Genomic DNA, 18,012 nt, shown 5'->3' with positions numbered 1-18,012 from the left:
TTTATGAAGTTCATGAACTAAAACCCATGGTTAATATTAAATCTTTTAACATACAGAAACAAACTGGCCACATTTACAGGAAATACATTTCAAATTTAACAGCAAAATATTGCAGTTTCTTATGTAGTTATAGTCAACAGAACTTTGATACACCGGCAATAAACACTGTATCTTTAAAGCTTCTAAGCTTTTATAGCTTCTATATAAGCTTTTATATAAGCTTTTATAGCTTCTAAGTCCATGTAAGGAAAAACATCATGTCATGAAGGCCAAGTTATGTTAGTCTACATTCTAAACTACAATATGATACAAAGAAGTTACAGCATCAGAAAATGACTTTTATAGAACTGTTGTGAATTCAAAAGCATAAGAAGCCTATCAGTATCAGCAACAGTTCTCATTATAAAATTGTATATAATTCTAAAATTAAAATACTTAGTTTGTTTTTTATATATAGTTGTATAGTTTTAAAAATCTGCAGGGGTATTTAATTTGAAAAAACAACCTTTTCAAGTGAAATTTCTTTGTAATCCCTTTGGGAAACAGGCATTGCTACATAGTTTAAAATAGATGGTAACATATAATTTTTTCTGGAAAAACACATGCTCTTAGGAGGGTGTCTCTAAAGGAGAAGTGAAGTTAAATAGAGAAGACAACCGCTGTGATCCAGTCATTGCAGAAGTTAGAAACTTTTTCATAGAAGAGCAGGAGACTTTAAGAAGTCAACATCATGGTTTGAACAGCTTAATGTTATACTTTCAGCAGGATTCTCTTCCTGTTTCTACTAGCTCTTTGATATGTCGAGTGGTAGTCACAACAGTGTAAAATGATAATTGCTAACCTTATATATATGTATAGATAAGCCTTTATGCATAGGTATACACACACATATATGCTTGTGGATACAGCACAGCAGACATAAGCACTGAAAATAAGGAAATCTCCTCAGTCCTGATTCTAACAATAAAATGGCAGTAAAAGTATACATCCATTCTCAGGTCCTGCAAGAACGTGAGCGTATTCAGCCTAGCTATACAAACAGTCCAAGCAGTGAGGACAAGCTTGCAGAGCCAGCAGTTTAAAAGATGACAGTTATTCCAGTACCCATTCTAAGTCTATTTAGACATCACAGTTGCCACCACTCCATAAAACTAGGAGTAACAAAGTTTGTCATTTACTTCCTTCTCACAAGAGCAGCAAACAAGAGCAAAGCAATTGCATCAGACATACAGAATCCAAATCGTTACCCAGCTGGGAACTGGAATAACGTATCATGGATCTGTTTGGCTATAAAAGAGTTGCCAGCTACAAATACAAAATAAACACTTGCAGCTACCAGTCCCGTTCAATGCATTTATCAATGATCTGTATGCAGGAGCTGAATGCACCATTAGCAAATTTGCTGATGATACCAAACTCGGTGGTGCTGCTGACTCTCTCAAAGGACAAGCGGATTCGCAGAGGTATCTAGATACACTGGAGCACTCAACTATGATTAATGGGATGAAATTTAACAAGAACAAGCGCTGGATTCTGCACCGTTGACACGAGTAACACCAGAAGTATATGTAAGAACACAAGTATAAACTGGGAGAGGAGTGCCTGGAGTCCTGGAGGTCATAGGCCTCAATGGCTGAGAGCAGCCTCCCCTGGGACCCCCACCCTAAGGGCCCAGAAGACATGTCTCAGTCCATGCCTGAACAATGTTGTAGGTATGCCTGTCTCTGACCCTGTCTCCTGGAAGGGCTTGGGACCTGCACTGTAGAGCTGCTTTCTGGATAGACCTGACTCCTCATCCCACAGGCTGGTCATGCTTTGCAGGAGATGCCCAGTCCCAATTCTTCAACCTGAAGTCTCTCAGAGATGTGTCCAAGAGCAGCAAAATTCCCCCAGCCTGATCAAACTTGAGGGCAAAAAACCTTCCCTTGCCTGGCAGGACACCAGTGGGTGTTCCAAAGCACTGCAATCCTCTAAGCAACATCTATGCATCCCATTTCTTACAGCTGCTGCTCCTGACTGTGCAGGGGATGACAACAGCAAACTCTTCGACGCTCCTCAAAAAGGCATTCCATTGGTCTTTCCACTGCTGTACAGCTAAAAAGGCCTTTTAGCTTCTGATACTTCTAGGTGTTGGTGCCTTTTCTCATCTGAGGAAATGGCATCTGTTCCCCAACGGCTGAGGTAGGATTTCAGTCCATCAAACGAGCTTTAAATGCACCCCAAGTAGGAGCTGTCCTTGCAGTGGAAAACTTGTGCCATTCAGCTTCCAAGGACAAACTTAGTGCTGCTACTCTTCTCTCAGGCCACAGCAGAAACCAACCCTGCATTTCATTCGTACTTTCCTTAATTCAGGGTTAAACACTGATCATTGTACATTAAGGAAGCATATTTTTACTTTGTATTAGCAAACCGTAAGTAACCACAGAAACTATGTCAACTCCAATTCATTTCACTTGTTCATACGTGCATAAAATGTGGTCAATGCTGGCAACCTTTAAATGCCTTTTGTTATAAATATTTAATTAGACCACTGACTGAATGCAGTAAACAAACCCAACAGGATCTTCATTTGCTTCTAACTAATAATCATTATGCAGTTAGCACTCTTTTGTTTGTTTAAACTGTGTTATCTACTAAACCCCAGAGGAAGGAGAAAATCTGAACAAATCTTTACCTCAGATTCCAAATTCAACAAAATTTCCTCCCAACTACCTAAGAAACCACAGAAAAAGAAGAAAAAGCAAGCTGATTCCCCTACCGTGAAAGCAAGGGGCACATGTGGATCACCCTGAAACAACTTACATGTGCTCCCACAGATGTCAGTTTTCAGGAAAGGAGTAGGTCAAAATTATGTCACTTACACTGTGCACTCTTTCATAAATAAGTTTAAAATTGCTTCTAGAAATCTCAAACATTCCAACAGTCTACTCATTCAAACTATTAAAACTCAACTGCCATTACACCTCACAAATACTACAGTACTGAATCATTATTTTATCCTTTAATATAAAGGTTCTTACAGAATCTTTAATATAAATGTTCTGTAATTTCAAGTAAGCACAAAGATTCAGTCTTTCACTATTTTTGGCAAATACCACTCACTGTCTTTCATACTCACATACTTCCGACAAATCTGATATGCTTGTATGTTATTAGTCCTGTAAGTGAACTGAACTCTTTAAAGAAAGTAGTAAAATATAACTGAAATTTAACAGTTAACAGCCTGTGAAAGTTGTTTCAAGTCATGCTCCTTCAGAACTATTCAAACAACAGTTTTTTCCTCCTTCCTCCTCTCCCAGCATTCACACATTACTCTGAAGAGTGATCTCTAAGACTTACAATTATAGTGCTGAAATAATTCAATTAATTGCTTATGTTCTATGTATGTACATGCTGTGTACCTGTAACTCATCTACTTTAACAGAACAATATTTTTGTGATGTACTTCAGAAGTTTTCTGAAGAGAAAGAACTTTGGACATTTTTACTTTAAAGCTACAGAACACAGAAAATAAAACTATTTTGTTAATATGGAACCTGTGTACTTAAGGAACTTTATACATTTCAGAGTAAAAGCTACAGAGGTTAAATATAACAATCCAATTGAGGTTATTTTGCTTCCTTACAAAACTTTCAGGTTCCGAACCCCCAAAATAAAGCATGTTTGAAGAGTGGCTGGCATGCAAGTACATAACACAACTTTCACTTAAAATTTTTAATTCTTCAGAGCAAGTAGCCAAGATAGAAAGTAATCATTACCAGGCCAGAGGGACCTATTTTACCAACTATCCCAAGATACCAATGCAGAGATGCTGATGATAGAACTGACTGAGAAATCAAAGACCATGAAACACTGTAAGAATTTCAAATTACAATGAACTGAGGAATACGTTTCACCTGGTACAAGGCTTAGTTTCATTACACTGACAGTTCATGGACTTTTCTTGGCAAGAGTGGAGTACCCTATGTGGAGAAGCTACACTGAAAAAAATACTACAAACCAGGTCCTTCAAATTTGTATCTACAAAAGCAAAGTAAAAGTATGAAGATAGATGAGAAAAAAAAAAACAAACAACCAACACCTGAAGGAGATCATCACAACAGAGCCTGAAATATTTCCTTAAACAGTTCTGTAGAAAAAAAACCCCAAACAACTATCAACTTAAAATTCAAACTAGCAAGTTGATACCAGTCAGAAAACCTAATAAGGCAAAATAAAGAGTTCTAAGGGCAAGACAACAAACAGATTACTCTCAGAAGTAATAAATTAATTTACAAAGTAACTCTCAGAATGGAGAAATATCTGAGATGCACTTTATGTTGGAAGCCAAACATCAACCATGTCAGGCATGCCCTGGGCAACACTAAAGACATGCAAAAACAAGCCAGAAGAAATAATTCTGTTTTCAAACAAGACTAGGTGGCTGCAAAAAAGAACTTGGTAATCCTCAATATACAAAAGATTCATGAATTTTCTTCCATACTCCTTCAGTTAAAATCAAAGCCACTGCCACACACAGCTCTCAACTGCCAACACTAAAAAGATTCTTGAGCAATATCAGAACTATTACAAAAACCAATCTGTGGTAGCCATAACAGAAAACAGGTAACTCCACATACATAAAATGGCTTCAGTCATATCACAACCACATGACTTCACCTATTCACTTATATTAATTCCTTTACCTATCTTAGCTTCGTGTTACAGAATTCAAGTGCTAAGGCCTATAGCTGAACTCAGTTTTCAACAAGTTCGTATTCTATGATATCAGGTCATCTCTTGATAAATACTAAATTAGTAAAAACACCTAGTGAGGCATAGAGAACCTGGTCCAGACCAACCTCTATACAGCTTTTGCTGCTAAATCTAAATCTCAGAGATAATACAGTTTTAAAATCTAATCCCAGGTAAACTTCTTCTGTTAAACAAAACCTTAACTAAAACCTGTAACTTCCAATACAATCATTTAATGCATTCTACAGAGGCTCACTAGCATTTAGTTGAACAGATTATTTTTTTTTTTTAAGCTTGAATAATATACTTTCTAGAACCAGTCAACTTTGAAAAATTAGCCCAATTCAATTTGTACCAAACATGCCACTTTGCAAAATAAAGAACAAAACCAGCTTCAACTGGGAGGGATGGGGAGGGTGGTTTCTGTATAAGATGCTGAATGAAAAAAGGTCCAATTATTTCCATATCCAAAATTCAAAACTCATTATCAAAAAATTAAGTATGTTGAAGTGTTTTAAAGCACTGGAGCTAAAGAAATGCAGCCACAAATACGTCTAGAACTATATTAAGCTCAAAAAGCAAAAGGGAAGATAAGCAGGATAGAAATCTAACTATCACGTGGATAGAAGCTTAGAGAGCAATTTCTGGTCTACTGAAATTGCATTTCTTCCTAAGCACGCAACTATTGTCAGAGATTATTCTGTTCTTTCAGGAAAGATGAAAAACAAGACAGCAAAAAGAATGGAAATTAAAGTTTAGGAAAAACAAACAAAAAAAAAAAAAGCCAAAAGTGAGACACAGGAAGACAGCTACTACCTGAACCTATACTAAAATTACTTTTCTAAATGAAGGAAGACAGAGGGAAATAAAAAGATAGTTGTCAGACCAAAGAACTGGCCTAGATCATGAAATTCAATGAGCAGTTACAGAAGAGAACTGCCATTTTAGAAACTGTTTAATAGGGACTGTTAGGGTTAATATGCCTGAATTCATCTGTAGTCCCAAAAAGTATAAAATCTCTAACTACAGTCTTCCAATTGGACAAGTGTGACAAACCTAAGGAAGTTTTTCATTATTTAGAAATTTACTGTCTTACTCAAAAAAGCTGAAGAAAAATGGGCATTTGTACAATAGTGATAAACAGATGAGACTTTATGGAATTGCTTTTTCCTGCAAGCAAAAAAAAGTCAGAATTTGTTACCTTGCTAGAAGGACCACATGTAAAGCTATTAATTTTGAGAACTTAAGACACACAAAAATGTTTCCCTCAAAAATATGACAAATATTTTATACTGAATTATGTTGTTTCTCCATTTGCACTTTTCCAGTTTTCCTTAATAATAACTTAATGCTAACACCACAGACACTACCATCAGTTTTTATTTGACAGAGTATGTGTGCAATGTACGTTACGTAACTGTTAATAATTTAGACTAACGTGCTTAGAATTCCTGAATTATTTTTCTACAATGGCAAAATACAGCTATAATTACCTACATTACTTGAGGTTTGAAGGGATCTCTCAAGGTCATCTAGTCTAACAACCCTGCGCACAACAGGTTGGTGAAGGTGTCGTCTAGTCACCCTTGCAAAGGGTGGTGACTCCACAACCTATCTGTCAAACTGTTCCAGTGTTTGCTCACCCTCAATTGATATACCTTCACATTCATGTTTCAATGCATTCAATTTCATGAATTTCCTGTATTTCATGTTGGTGCTCATTTCTTCTCATTCTATCATTGGGCACCACTGAGAAAAGCCTGGCTTCGTCTTCTTTATTCATCCCCCTGCCAAATAATCATACACACTGCTAGCCTCCTCCTCTCCAGGCTGAACAGTTCCACCTCTGTCAGTCCCTCATATGCCACATGCCTAAGGCCTTTAAACAATGCTGCAGTCTTTGCTGGACTCCCTCCAGTATGTCCAAGTTTCTCTCGTACTGGGCAGCTAAAAATTTAACCAAGCATTCCAGGTACTTAGCAGAGAGCAAGGACCATCTTCCTTGACCTGCTGCCAACATTCTTCCTTCTGCAGTTCAGAAAGCTGTTGGCCCTCTTTTCTGCAAGGGCCCATTGCTAGCCCATGGTCACCTTGTCCTTTAGGACACCCCTCAGTTCTTTCTGTGGAAAACTGTTTTCCAGCCGATCAGTCCAACCTGTACAGGGCTGTTCCTCTCCAGGTGCAGGACTTCATATTTCTCTTTGTGGAACTTCACAAGATTGTCTGCCCATTTCTCCAGCCTGCTGAAGTCCCTCTGATTTATATCAGCCACTCTTTCCAGTTTTATCATCAACATACAGGCTGAGGACACACTTAGTGACATCATCCAGGTCATTAATCACCTTTTGAATCAATGCCTTTAATATAGCATTAGTGACCAGCCTCCAGCTAGACCTCAGGCTGCTGACTGCAACCTTCTGGACCCAACAGCTGAGCCAGATTCCACTCCTCATCATTTTCCACTTACCTAGCCCATAAGTCATTTGTTTAGAACAATTATGGGAAAGTGTCAAAAGCCTTGCTAAAGCTGAGACTTCCCAGTTGTTTCCAGCCTGGTTGATTCTATGATTTTAAGCTGGAAAAAGTAAAGCTTTTCTTACTAAAACAGCTTATGGACTAAGAGTAGTATACCAGTATTCTTTTTTTCTTTATTTTAAAAACAAACAAGGCATTACTATCAACTTTATCTATTAAGGTTCACCAGAATCTAAGGTATGTAATACCTGAATTCAAATATCAAGTCCTCTTACATTACAATTACATCACTGTCACAGATTAATTGTATAGTATTGAATCTACTAATTGACCACAAAAAGTTTCAGTATTTAGTTACTGCTGACAATCCTAACCACTTGTACTAACTACAGCATTAATCTATATGCTGATACTGAAGCTACTCTGTCATGGCTTTATCTCCTTTTATACCCTTTCCCAGCTACTGTCTTATACGTGCAATAAGAATGAACAATGACAAAACGTAACAAATTGTTTTCTTTCACACTCCTTATAGGTTAAGTAGAAACTGATGGGGTTCTCTAAAAGGAAATAAAAAAAGCAATCGTAACTCAAACAGAAAAGACCCCTACAAACAGTGTATTATCTCAGATTTTATTACTTGATTTATCATGAAAGTTTAAGATGGCAGTTAGAAAAAGACAGGGTTCTACCAAAAACAGTCTGTAAAATAACAGCAATGTAAACAATGTATTTTTCAGGTTTACTTCCTTATTAACAAGTATATTTAAAGAACTGCCTCTAACATAAATAAAATATAATTAAGTTCATCTACAGTGCACAGAAAAGACTGGAGGAGACATCAGGAATGTCTCAGCCATGGAAACTGCTCCAAACTAAAAACTGTATTGCTAGAAAGTCAACCGAGGTAAACTGGGCTTCACACTTTATGCTTAGACTGCAGAGGTTTTGTTTATTTTCTTTTTAAATCTTGTATAATTTCTGTTACTTTGTAAAAGCAGAACTAAAACATTTACCCAAACAGTAAATATTCTAAAGGGAGACTAAAGAAAAGATCAGCATCAGAAAGTGATCAAGGATCCACTGAAGAGATCATGCACTGATATTTCAATTACCAGTTGAAGCAGCTTTCTGAGACTTTATTATTTTGGTAAAGTAACAGAGTATAAAGAGTTCTCCATGTATTTAAGAACATGCATTCATCTATAAAATTGCAGTCAGCACTGCTCATGTCCCATAAATTATTCCAATGAACGTATAAAACAAGTTGTTTCTATTCCACTTTCTCCCCCTCCTTATTTAATTTTGCTTCTGTTCTTACAGAAAATTATCATTTATTACAAATAATCACACTTATTTCTTGCCAACCAACTTAACTGAATCATGATAGACTTAAAATACTGCAAAATAGAATTTTTCAGTTGTAAACGTAAAGTAGTATCAGGTGGCAAGCAACTGCGTTGTGAATCACTTTTTTTATATTCAAATTCTTTTATCGCTATTATTATTTCCCTTTCCTTTTCTGTCCTATTAAACTGTCTTCACCTCAACCCACAAATATCACTCTTTTTTTCTGATTCTCTCCCCCATTCCACTGAGGGCAAGGGGGAGTGAGTGGCTGACTCATGTATAGCTGCCTGTGCAGTTAAGCCATGACACATAGCAATGTGAATGTAACACTGTAACGAGCTCTCTTGATATACAAAAAAGTATTTGTTAAATTATCAGTGCAATGAAAGCAAATTTTCTCTCTAAAAAACCAGCTCTCTTTATAGAAACTTGATCTCTTACCTCTAGGTCACAGCTGTATTCTGTGCCATCCAGAAGCATCACTTTACACTGCACAGTTTTAATTTTCTTGGGAGACTTCTGAGGAATGTTTTCTGGTTTAGTTTCAGCTGTCTGCACTTCTTTCGTCTCCTTTTTTTCTTTTCCTTCAGGTTTTTCTTCCTTTTCCTCTGCAACTTGCTCTACTTTTGTTTCTTTACCATCTTCTTTGGCAGGCTATGCAAAAACCAATTAAAAAAATAAACTCAGGAAGGTGGGTATTTTTAATTTGTTCATAAAGCTTTCATTAAAGTTATGCACATACAGGAAGCACAATAACCAGTGTAAGCACTAAGGTCTTCCTTGGGAACCAGATATTCCTGCACTCAAACCACAGAAGGTCCTTTCCTGGTTTGGGGGTTTAGTTTTATTTGATTTAAAATGAGATAATATTTTTAATGTTTTACTGGCTTTTTTTTTTCCCCCCTAACAGAAACAAATCTAAGCTCCAGGACTTATACAAAACTGAAAACCAAGTGATTATGCAAGTCAGGTTACTCCAAATGGCAGGACGATTGAGGTTGGAAGGAATCTCTTGAGATGATCTAGTCTAATAGCCCTAGGACCTCTTGAGGTCCACCTACATCAGTCTGCCCAGGACCATACCTGGATGGGTTTTGAATATCTTCACAGATGGAGACTCTCTGGGCAACCTGTTTCAGTGTTTGACTCATCATCATGGTAAACGAGACTTTTTTGTGATACGAGATGGAATTTCATGGTTTTCGTTTATATCCCTTGCCTTTTGTCACTGAACTGCATACCACTGAGAAAAGCCTGGCTCCTTTTCATTACCTCACTTCACGTATTTATATACATTGATAAGATTCTCCTTGACCCTTGTCTTCTCCAGGCTGAACAGTATCAGTTCTCTCAGAACTTCCTCATGTGAAAGATTCTTTATGCCCTTAATCACCTTCACCTCCATAGAATATGAGATTTGAGTGTTAAGAGCTGACATGCAACTTCTCAAAAAGCAAGACTCTGGAGCACTGCAGTAGCTGTGTTTGGCTTGGAACTCATCACCAGCCTCTTAGAATGAATCAGTAAGGACAGTGACCACAAGCACGGTTTCTAGGTAAAGGATAACAAAAATTGCGATTATAAGGACTAAGAGATAATCTGTTTGCTATTTGTTGTGGTTAAGTCACTAAGGAAGTATTTATGTGATCCAATAGCTTCAGAGACAAAGCTGACTTTAAGAAGCTTCTACTCTGATCCCTGCTCATTTCTACCACAATGATGCAGTTAAAAGTTCCTTTGCCAAAGCGTGAAGTTTTTTCTTTTTATTTACTGGAGTGAAAAAAGATCTGCCACAGAGTAGGAACCTTTAAAACCAGGTATGCTTCTCATATCAACCCAACTGCATTAAAGAAGGCAGATAGTAGCTGTCATTTTTTCCCCCGATATGATCTAACAGAACTTTACATGAATTACAGAAATCATTAATCAGGTTTCAGTAAAATTGCTCCAAATCATCTCTTAACCTTTCCACACGTACCTGTGTTTCAGCACTACTAACAGAGTGATTTTCTTCTTTGTCATCTGCTTTAGCATTTTGCTGATTTCCAGCCACTAATGCTTCTAAGCCCTTTTTTGGCTGAGACACCCCCTCTGGTGTCTGGCATTCACTTTCTCCAGCTATTTGCTCCCCTGTCCTCTTCTTGGTCTCATCTTTGGGCTCTGCCAAGGTGTAAGATCTTTGTTTCTTAAGCCAGGGGGGAAGGAAACGAGAAATACCCTTGCTTTCAGATGAAGTTTTTTCCTTCTTCTGGCTACCTGGACTACTTTGGCTAGTTGGTGTTGGGACAGAGGAAGAATCTTTAGCTTCTTCAGACGATGTTTCCTTGGACTTTTGATTTTCTAGAGTCTCTGATGCTTCTTCAGGCTTGTCCTTGGCTTTTTCTGGTCCCAGCTGATCAGAATCCTTCTTTACTTCAGTCTCTGAGCCAACTTCAGTTGTCATTGTCACAACTAATACTAAAAGAAGCAACAATAAAAATAATGCTGCTATGTAACATCACTACTTTTACTGACTCTTAAATTCTTTGCAGTAACTTGTAGCAATAGTCTACAAGAGTTTCTAAAGTAAAATTATTTGGTTAAAGAAATACTTTTTAAATTCTCTACTCAAGTAAAAGCAATAAGCTAAAACTTAGTGCTCTACACATAAACATTCTCAAAAGTACTGCTCTAGACAGACTTAACCAATAGTTTCCTTCCCCTTTAATCTTAACATTACTAGTATTTCTTGAAAAAAAAAAAAAATCACTAGAATAAACAAATTTTGTTAGCTGCGTGGCACTGTACTTTGCTGCATTACTTTGAAAACTCAATAATTATCTTTTCCAATTTACTGAAGTGAGCCAACAAAAATAAGCATACCAGGGTCCAACAAACAAAGTTTAAAGTGGTTAGATTCCATTAGCTGTTTTAAGAAGGTTGTAAATAAACACCAGTGACAATTAAATTTTAAACTGATGGTCTCTCTGGCCTGAAGGTTAGCAGGTTAGTAGTTACAATCACATAACTAAAACATTGGACACTCTCTAGATTGTCACCAATGCCTGCCATTAGAATCAGAAGGCTATTAGTTCAGGACTCCTGCTGAGAATGCAAAAGCTGCTGCCCTTATCCCTGCCAAAAAAAGTCAAGGAGAGAGTAACCTAATGCAGGCTTGATGCAGTTAACTTGCACAACACTTTAAACTGCACTTCATGCCAACTGGAAACTAGTTCAGATCACGAGGCAGCAGCAACATGTTGACTCCAGGTTTCCAAAGCATATTCATAAGTAGTCAGACAAAGTTAGACTAAGCCATTAGGAAGCTAATAGATGCCTAAATATACAAGAGATATGCCCTTCTGGCAAAAGGGATGAACAATACTGAGCCAAAGGAAATAAACTTGACAGTTACCTTAGTAAGAAGCATAGACATGGGAACTTTGAACCATCTACAGGCAAACTCACATTAAGCAAACATCTTGAGACCAAAAGTAACTACAAGTTGTGGGTATTTCTTTGTTTCTTACTTTAAAACTTCACTGTCTAAAACAAAACATTTGCCAACTGGGGAAACTGAAGGGAAAGTTAGCATCTTTACTGCTACACTAGACTTCTGAATACATGTCAAGCTTAAATATTAGTTATGCAGCCATTTCTTTCACTTTTTATAAAACCCTTCAAGTTTTAATACTATTAATAAATATTAATACTTTATCACAACTAGCTTTAAGTATTATTTATCTCAGATGTAATAGGTCTCTGAAAAGCAGGTTTTCACTGAATTTGCTATTTAAAGCCACATATTAGTATGCTAGCTTTAAAGCTGCTACCAATCAAATTCCATTTTGTTGTCACCTTCATATACACAGAATTGTTGCTGTTCTTTCCTAATGGTAGGTATCAATCTTAAAAATGTAAAAAATTATTATCAAAATGAACAATATATAGAGAGCTATAATCTACTTTCCCTAAGAGAAAAATCCAAACTCCTGCTGATCAGAGATTAGCAATCCACTCCACTTAATAAAGTCAAATGGAGATTTCATTATTAACAGACATGGTGGTGATTTTTTTCTCATGCATCTCTAAGAATGAACCAATTTCTTCTCAGAAAGTAGCTTGAAAACTTTCAGAAAAAGTGATAAACAAATCTTAAAAGAAGCTACAGGAAAGCAAAATCACTGCATTCCCTGCATGGTTTTTTTTTTACTTTCCAAAATATGCACAAATGCATTTACACACTAATAAAAAGTCATTATACCCCAACTCTCAAAATTAAGATCGTATTTTGTTTATACAGTCAAATAGGAAGCATCTCCAGAGAATTCCTTAGAACTACACAAAATAAATCACCCTGTAAACATATCCCTATGGTATTGTTCTAACAATAAAAGGAACTGAGGATACCAAGTTACACATCTTAACTGATTAAATCTAGACAGGATAGCAGTGGGTGATACAAACTTGCTCAGTATGAAAAAAGAAAGGTTCTGCATCTCCAAGTGTCCAGATTTCATAACCGAAGGTATAGTTAAAAGGAGAACTTGGCATTATACTACAGAAGCAAGGGAAACTTGTTACAGCTCCTGTATGAACAGGTCTGTCCGTGTTCATTTAATGCCTTTATTTGATGCTAACAGCAGGAGGTGATTTCTTTCAAGAGCTCTATTTCCTGTAAGCTTGCAACTTCAGTGGTTTTCCAGGGGAAAAAAGGAAAAATAGGGAGGGAAAACGTACAAAACACACCTCTTTGCTAAGCCTGTAGATTTCTTTATACTCCCAGTAGTCTACGAATGAACTTTTAAGGGATGGATGAATTTACTGAACAAGGGCAATGACCAGGAGTGTAAGAGATAGTCTTCCCAAACTTCCCCAAATATGTATCATCTTCTTTATCACAAGCTTGGCATTATTGTTTCTTTCTAGAGTTTAATTTTGGCACAAGAACTATGCAAAACGGAATATCAGGTCTACGTGCCCTTCCCTACACTGAACAGACTGCAGACTCGGCTTTTTGCGAGTCTCAGCAGTAGCCACAGGGCAGACGCCTGTCAGAGCCCACCCGTTTCCCACGCTGTGACAATACCACCAGAGCTGGGGCCTGAACTGATCTCATGCTATCACAGCTCTTCTCTGGAGGCTTAGAAGGTAATGCATTGACCAAGAGACTGCCACAAACAATCCTATGCCACATATAGTCAAAGACACACAAAAATTATTTCTTATAAAGCTTCACAGGTCACAGAGGAGCCTGATGCAATAATGCAGCTGATTAGAGAACTAAAGGTATATTATACTTCAAACTGTTGGCACTGTAACAGTATTTCCTGCTAAAAATATTTTTCCCAAACATAAAGGCAACTAAAAAAAATAAAAATAAAAAATAAAATAAAATAAAGATCACCCTTTCTCCTTATGATTCTGGTCCCACTGCCTCCTAAACTGGAAGCTTATTTGCAAAGAAGTAACCAGGCGAGCAAACTGCCATTGCCAGTCTGTACACTGGTCAGCAGATGGTGCCATAATAGTTCTAAAAATCAGTACCACATTTCAAAGGTCAAACTTTTAACAGCACCAATACTTCAATTTCAAGCGTAATTCCCAAAATACAAAAAGTAATTGAATGCTTTCACAGAAGTATTAACATATTGTAATAAATATAACTTCACAGCCAAACAGTGAATTACTACTTCATGACCAAAAAAAAATTAGTTACATGTGTACATGAACATGTGTGTGCCTAAGTATATACACATATTCACATAGCATCTAAGCTTTTCTCCAAGAGCAGAAATGGCACAAAATGGTGTCTCCCCTAAGGGTCCTATGTCTATCAAATACAGTTTCCAGAGAATTCCAGGTGCATCACAGTGGCTAGCAGCCTCAGAGTTAATGGCAACTACACTGATAATCATCCTTTTACCTAGATAGTAAAGTCACTATTCAAAACAATAGGTATTTTGTTAGCTCTCACGTTTACATCCATGACAACCATTACACAGCTGGATGTTTACAAGCATACATTTCCCTCTCAAATACAGTAGCCCACCTGAGTGACTAGGAAAACATTTTTACCCTTATATAAATACTCAAATATCATTAAGTCTCTAAAACTAATTTTTGTAGTGCTAGAAAATTACTGCAGATGTCTCATCATTCCTTGCAATACACAGAATACACAGGGACTGTCCAGAAAAACTTTTAAAAGTCCCTACATAGGGTGGTGTGAACTTAAAAGATACTTCTGAAACAGCAATGTAAGACAAGTACTGGAGTAATTCTGAAGATCACTGTGAAAACAAAAACTAAAAATCAAGGCTATAAACAGCAAATGAAAGAAGACAAAGCTATTTTTCTCTAAATCTGCCAAGTGAGTATCAGCAGTCTAGATAGAACATTTTCACAATAAAGCTATTATGGTGACAAATTCTTATAAAACCATCTCTAGGGAAGCGACCTCCACTCCTTGCAAAGTGAAAGCAGAATCCAGGAACACTACTATTTCTCAGAATCTTTTTCCTGCTAAAGCAGCAGGACAACACCATGTATCTATATCCTATCACTCAAGAGCTCTGAACTTCTCAGAAAACACCTGCTGCAGGGCATCTTTATTTTGTCTGGTGAGTAACATAGTTCCCACAATCCATATACAACTTAAAAGGATTTGTTTTAAAGGAAAATTCAGTGGAAGAGATACAACTCTCCAGAAAGCAAAGATAACACTGTGAGACACAAAACCAAGTGAGAATTCTTTAAGAAGAGAAAGTTAAACAGTTCTTCAAACAGCTTTGCTACACTGGGTAGCAGCCTAAAAACATGTAAAAAAACCACAGATTAATATTAGAAAGTGCTTTGTCCCAAACTAAATGAAATTCATTGAGAAACTGCATCATCTGTGTAACAGTACTCATGCAACATGAAAAGCTCATCATAAACCACAAAACCAACCCCAAAACTTTCAGTAAAACCAGAACATAAATACCTTTCAAGTTCTATATGTAGCCAGGTTGTGATGCCCACATCAACATTTCTTTGAGATTACATTTAAGCAAATACACATCCTGCAGCTCTCTCAGTGCTACCTATATCATATCCAGAGGTAACAGGAAACTATTCCTTCTGTATTTTCAATCTACAAATACTCTGATAGGAAAAAAAGGAACAAAAAAAAAAAAAAGAAAAAAATCTCAAACAGCAACTTCAAATTCAAGTTAGGAAATCTCTCTGCCAGAGTACACACGCACATATACAATCTGTTGTTTATCAAACCGGTTTTGTGCTGTTCCCCAGCACTGAAAAAAATGTTGTAAGCTGATGAGAATCCGACAGCCTTTTCGAAAAAGGCTCTATTGAACAAGAGTGAGTGACCCCACCCAGGCCCTGACACTGCTAAAGGACATGCTCAGTGGAAAACTGGGATTAAGTTCCAAATTCATTCCAGCAGCCAGAAAATGAATATGGGTCAAGAGACAGCTCTGTTTTCCTGTTATCTGTCCAACAAACAAAGAACAACACAGTCTGAGAAAAATCTCTGCCCTATCTTTAAAATCAACGTTGCAAGTTTACAGTGAGTTTTCACTGTTCACATTAAACCCTCACAATAACCACAATTTCAGAGATTAAAAACAGCACTGAACATCTGCTTTTAGCAATTTTGCCCCTCCAACCTCTATTCCTATCCTTCCACCTCATCTCACCTCTCCAAATGGCTGTTTCTATAACAGTGCCACTACTCCACTGAAGCACAGGCAAACATGTAATTTTCTCCAATTCTTTTTAAAGGGGAGTGGGGAGGGGGGAAGGAGTCTGTGTTCTGTAAATTATTTAGCTTGTTCTGAAATCTCTCTAAATCAAGTGGCAATTGATTTCTAATGCCACAGCAAATTTCTCATTTCCAACTTTCATTCTTTCTGTTTATAATCTCTTGGAAAGATTAAAACCAGTTTCTTTTCATACTTACAACATTAAGTTTACTCTTGCGTAAGGTATGCTTCGAAGGCACTTATAATAACATGGGTAATCAAAGCACTTTCCAACTCAGGTTGAAAATTCATGTACTATTACCTGAGAATTTTTTTTTTTTAACAGCAAACTGAGAGGCCCCAGTGAAATAAATCTCTGGATGCTGGAATCCCAGACGCGTATCATTGTTTTGACAAGTATCCATTTCCTCTTCAGTGGGAGTCATATAGAAAATAATTACCATCTCGCATGTTTAGGAAATGTACAACAGCATGCAAAAGAGGGAAATAATCACAATACCATGATTGAAGGTCAGGAAGAGAAATGAAAAGCAACTAATCTGTGCTTTTGGTAGAACTCTGGTGACAGTACTGACAGTCTCATACAAGCAGAACACATTTGTAAGTAATTTTCATAAGCAGATATAACCATTAGCTTTATTTCACCAGTATGCCGTGGCTGAATGTCATACAGATGCACACATTCAAAATTCCTGTTAGCTTTTTATTTCAGCTAATCCAACGTAGGAACAATGCCAGAAACCAACTGAAAAATGCATTAAGACAGTTTGCTCTGTCATGTACAAGAATAGAGTTCAATAGACAAACATTGTTTACAAAGCTTCAGGGTGTAAACAGACACAGAAGTGCCTTTTTTGGCAGCAACATCAGTTCTGTATTTCAACTTCAAAGTGCACTTCATCTTTGCTATTGTCAAAGATAAGCAATATAGAGAGAACAGTTCTCTTTGGCAACCCAGTTTAACAATACTGGTTGATGTTTGCACATTACTGAGGGAAACAAAAACTTGGATGAAAGTGACATTAAAATAATAAATTATTTTATACAGGTGACAGATGTAGGATCTTCTCAGGCTACTATTTTTTTAATACCAATTTTCCTCTATTAGGATGCCAGCTGAAATACAAAAATTGATATGACACCACTTCCTACCAATAGCAAAGTCTGTTTTCAAATACTTGATTAAATGGCATCCCTGGCAATTAATCTTAAACAAGCTTAATCCAAATTCCAAGTAAGTGCAAATTTTCAAGCTATACAGTGAAGTATTTAAGGATTTTTGCAGCTAACTTATAGCTGTCTCTTTGCTGGGTATGTCAGTACCAGTATGTGAATCAACTGCTGAAGAACCTGCAGAGATCATGACACACATGCAAGTAAGCAAACCCAGGCTGCTAACAGTATAGAATTATTTTATAGAAAATAAATGGAAAAAAAAAATAGTTAAAAGTATGGTAATTTACAACTGCTGCTACAAAGAATAAATGGTATTTCATATTCCTTGCCAGCCATCCTACATTCCACAAACCTCAGAGGTTAGCCATCTGAGATGTCTTGTGTTGGCGTTTTCATTTTTATGTTTGCAGCTAGCACAAGCTAGCCGAGTCTTTCATGTGCTACTGGAAGCATTCCACTGAAACAGAAGAACCAATTTGCCCAGTGTCATGCCCCCCCCACCATCCCTCCCCAATAATTATAATGCACGTAA

The 18,012-nt window shown here is 37.0% G+C and overlaps 1 protein-coding gene across 13 annotated transcripts in view; it reads right to left on the bottom strand.

The window, feature by feature from the left end:
• Positions 1–18,012, bottom strand: part of EPB41L2 (erythrocyte membrane protein band 4.1 like 2) — a 101,350-nt gene that overhangs the window by 50,704 nt on the left and 32,634 nt on the right. For 12 of the 13 annotated variants that reach the window (XM_065680868.1, XM_065680867.1, XM_065680878.1 and 9 more), the window contains 2 exons: positions 10,538–11,016; positions 9,001–9,213 (listed from right to left, as the gene is read on the bottom strand). In XM_065680868.1, the coding sequence (XP_065536940.1) occupies positions 9,001–9,213; positions 10,538–11,002 (678 nt within the window). In that variant the 5' untranslated portion in view covers positions 11,003–11,016. Of the gene's footprint in view, positions 1–9,000; positions 9,214–10,537; positions 11,017–15,523; positions 15,670–18,012 lie in introns of those variants that run through there. The other variant, XM_065680869.1, reaches the window with a different exon arrangement.

Source organism: Lathamus discolor, chromosome 5 (assembly GCF_037157495.1).
Source record: "Lathamus discolor isolate bLatDis1 chromosome 5, bLatDis1.hap1, whole genome shotgun sequence".
NCBI lineage: Eukaryota > Metazoa > Chordata > Aves > Psittaciformes > Psittacidae > Lathamus > Lathamus discolor.
This window is presented reverse-complemented; position numbering and strand designations above follow the sequence as displayed.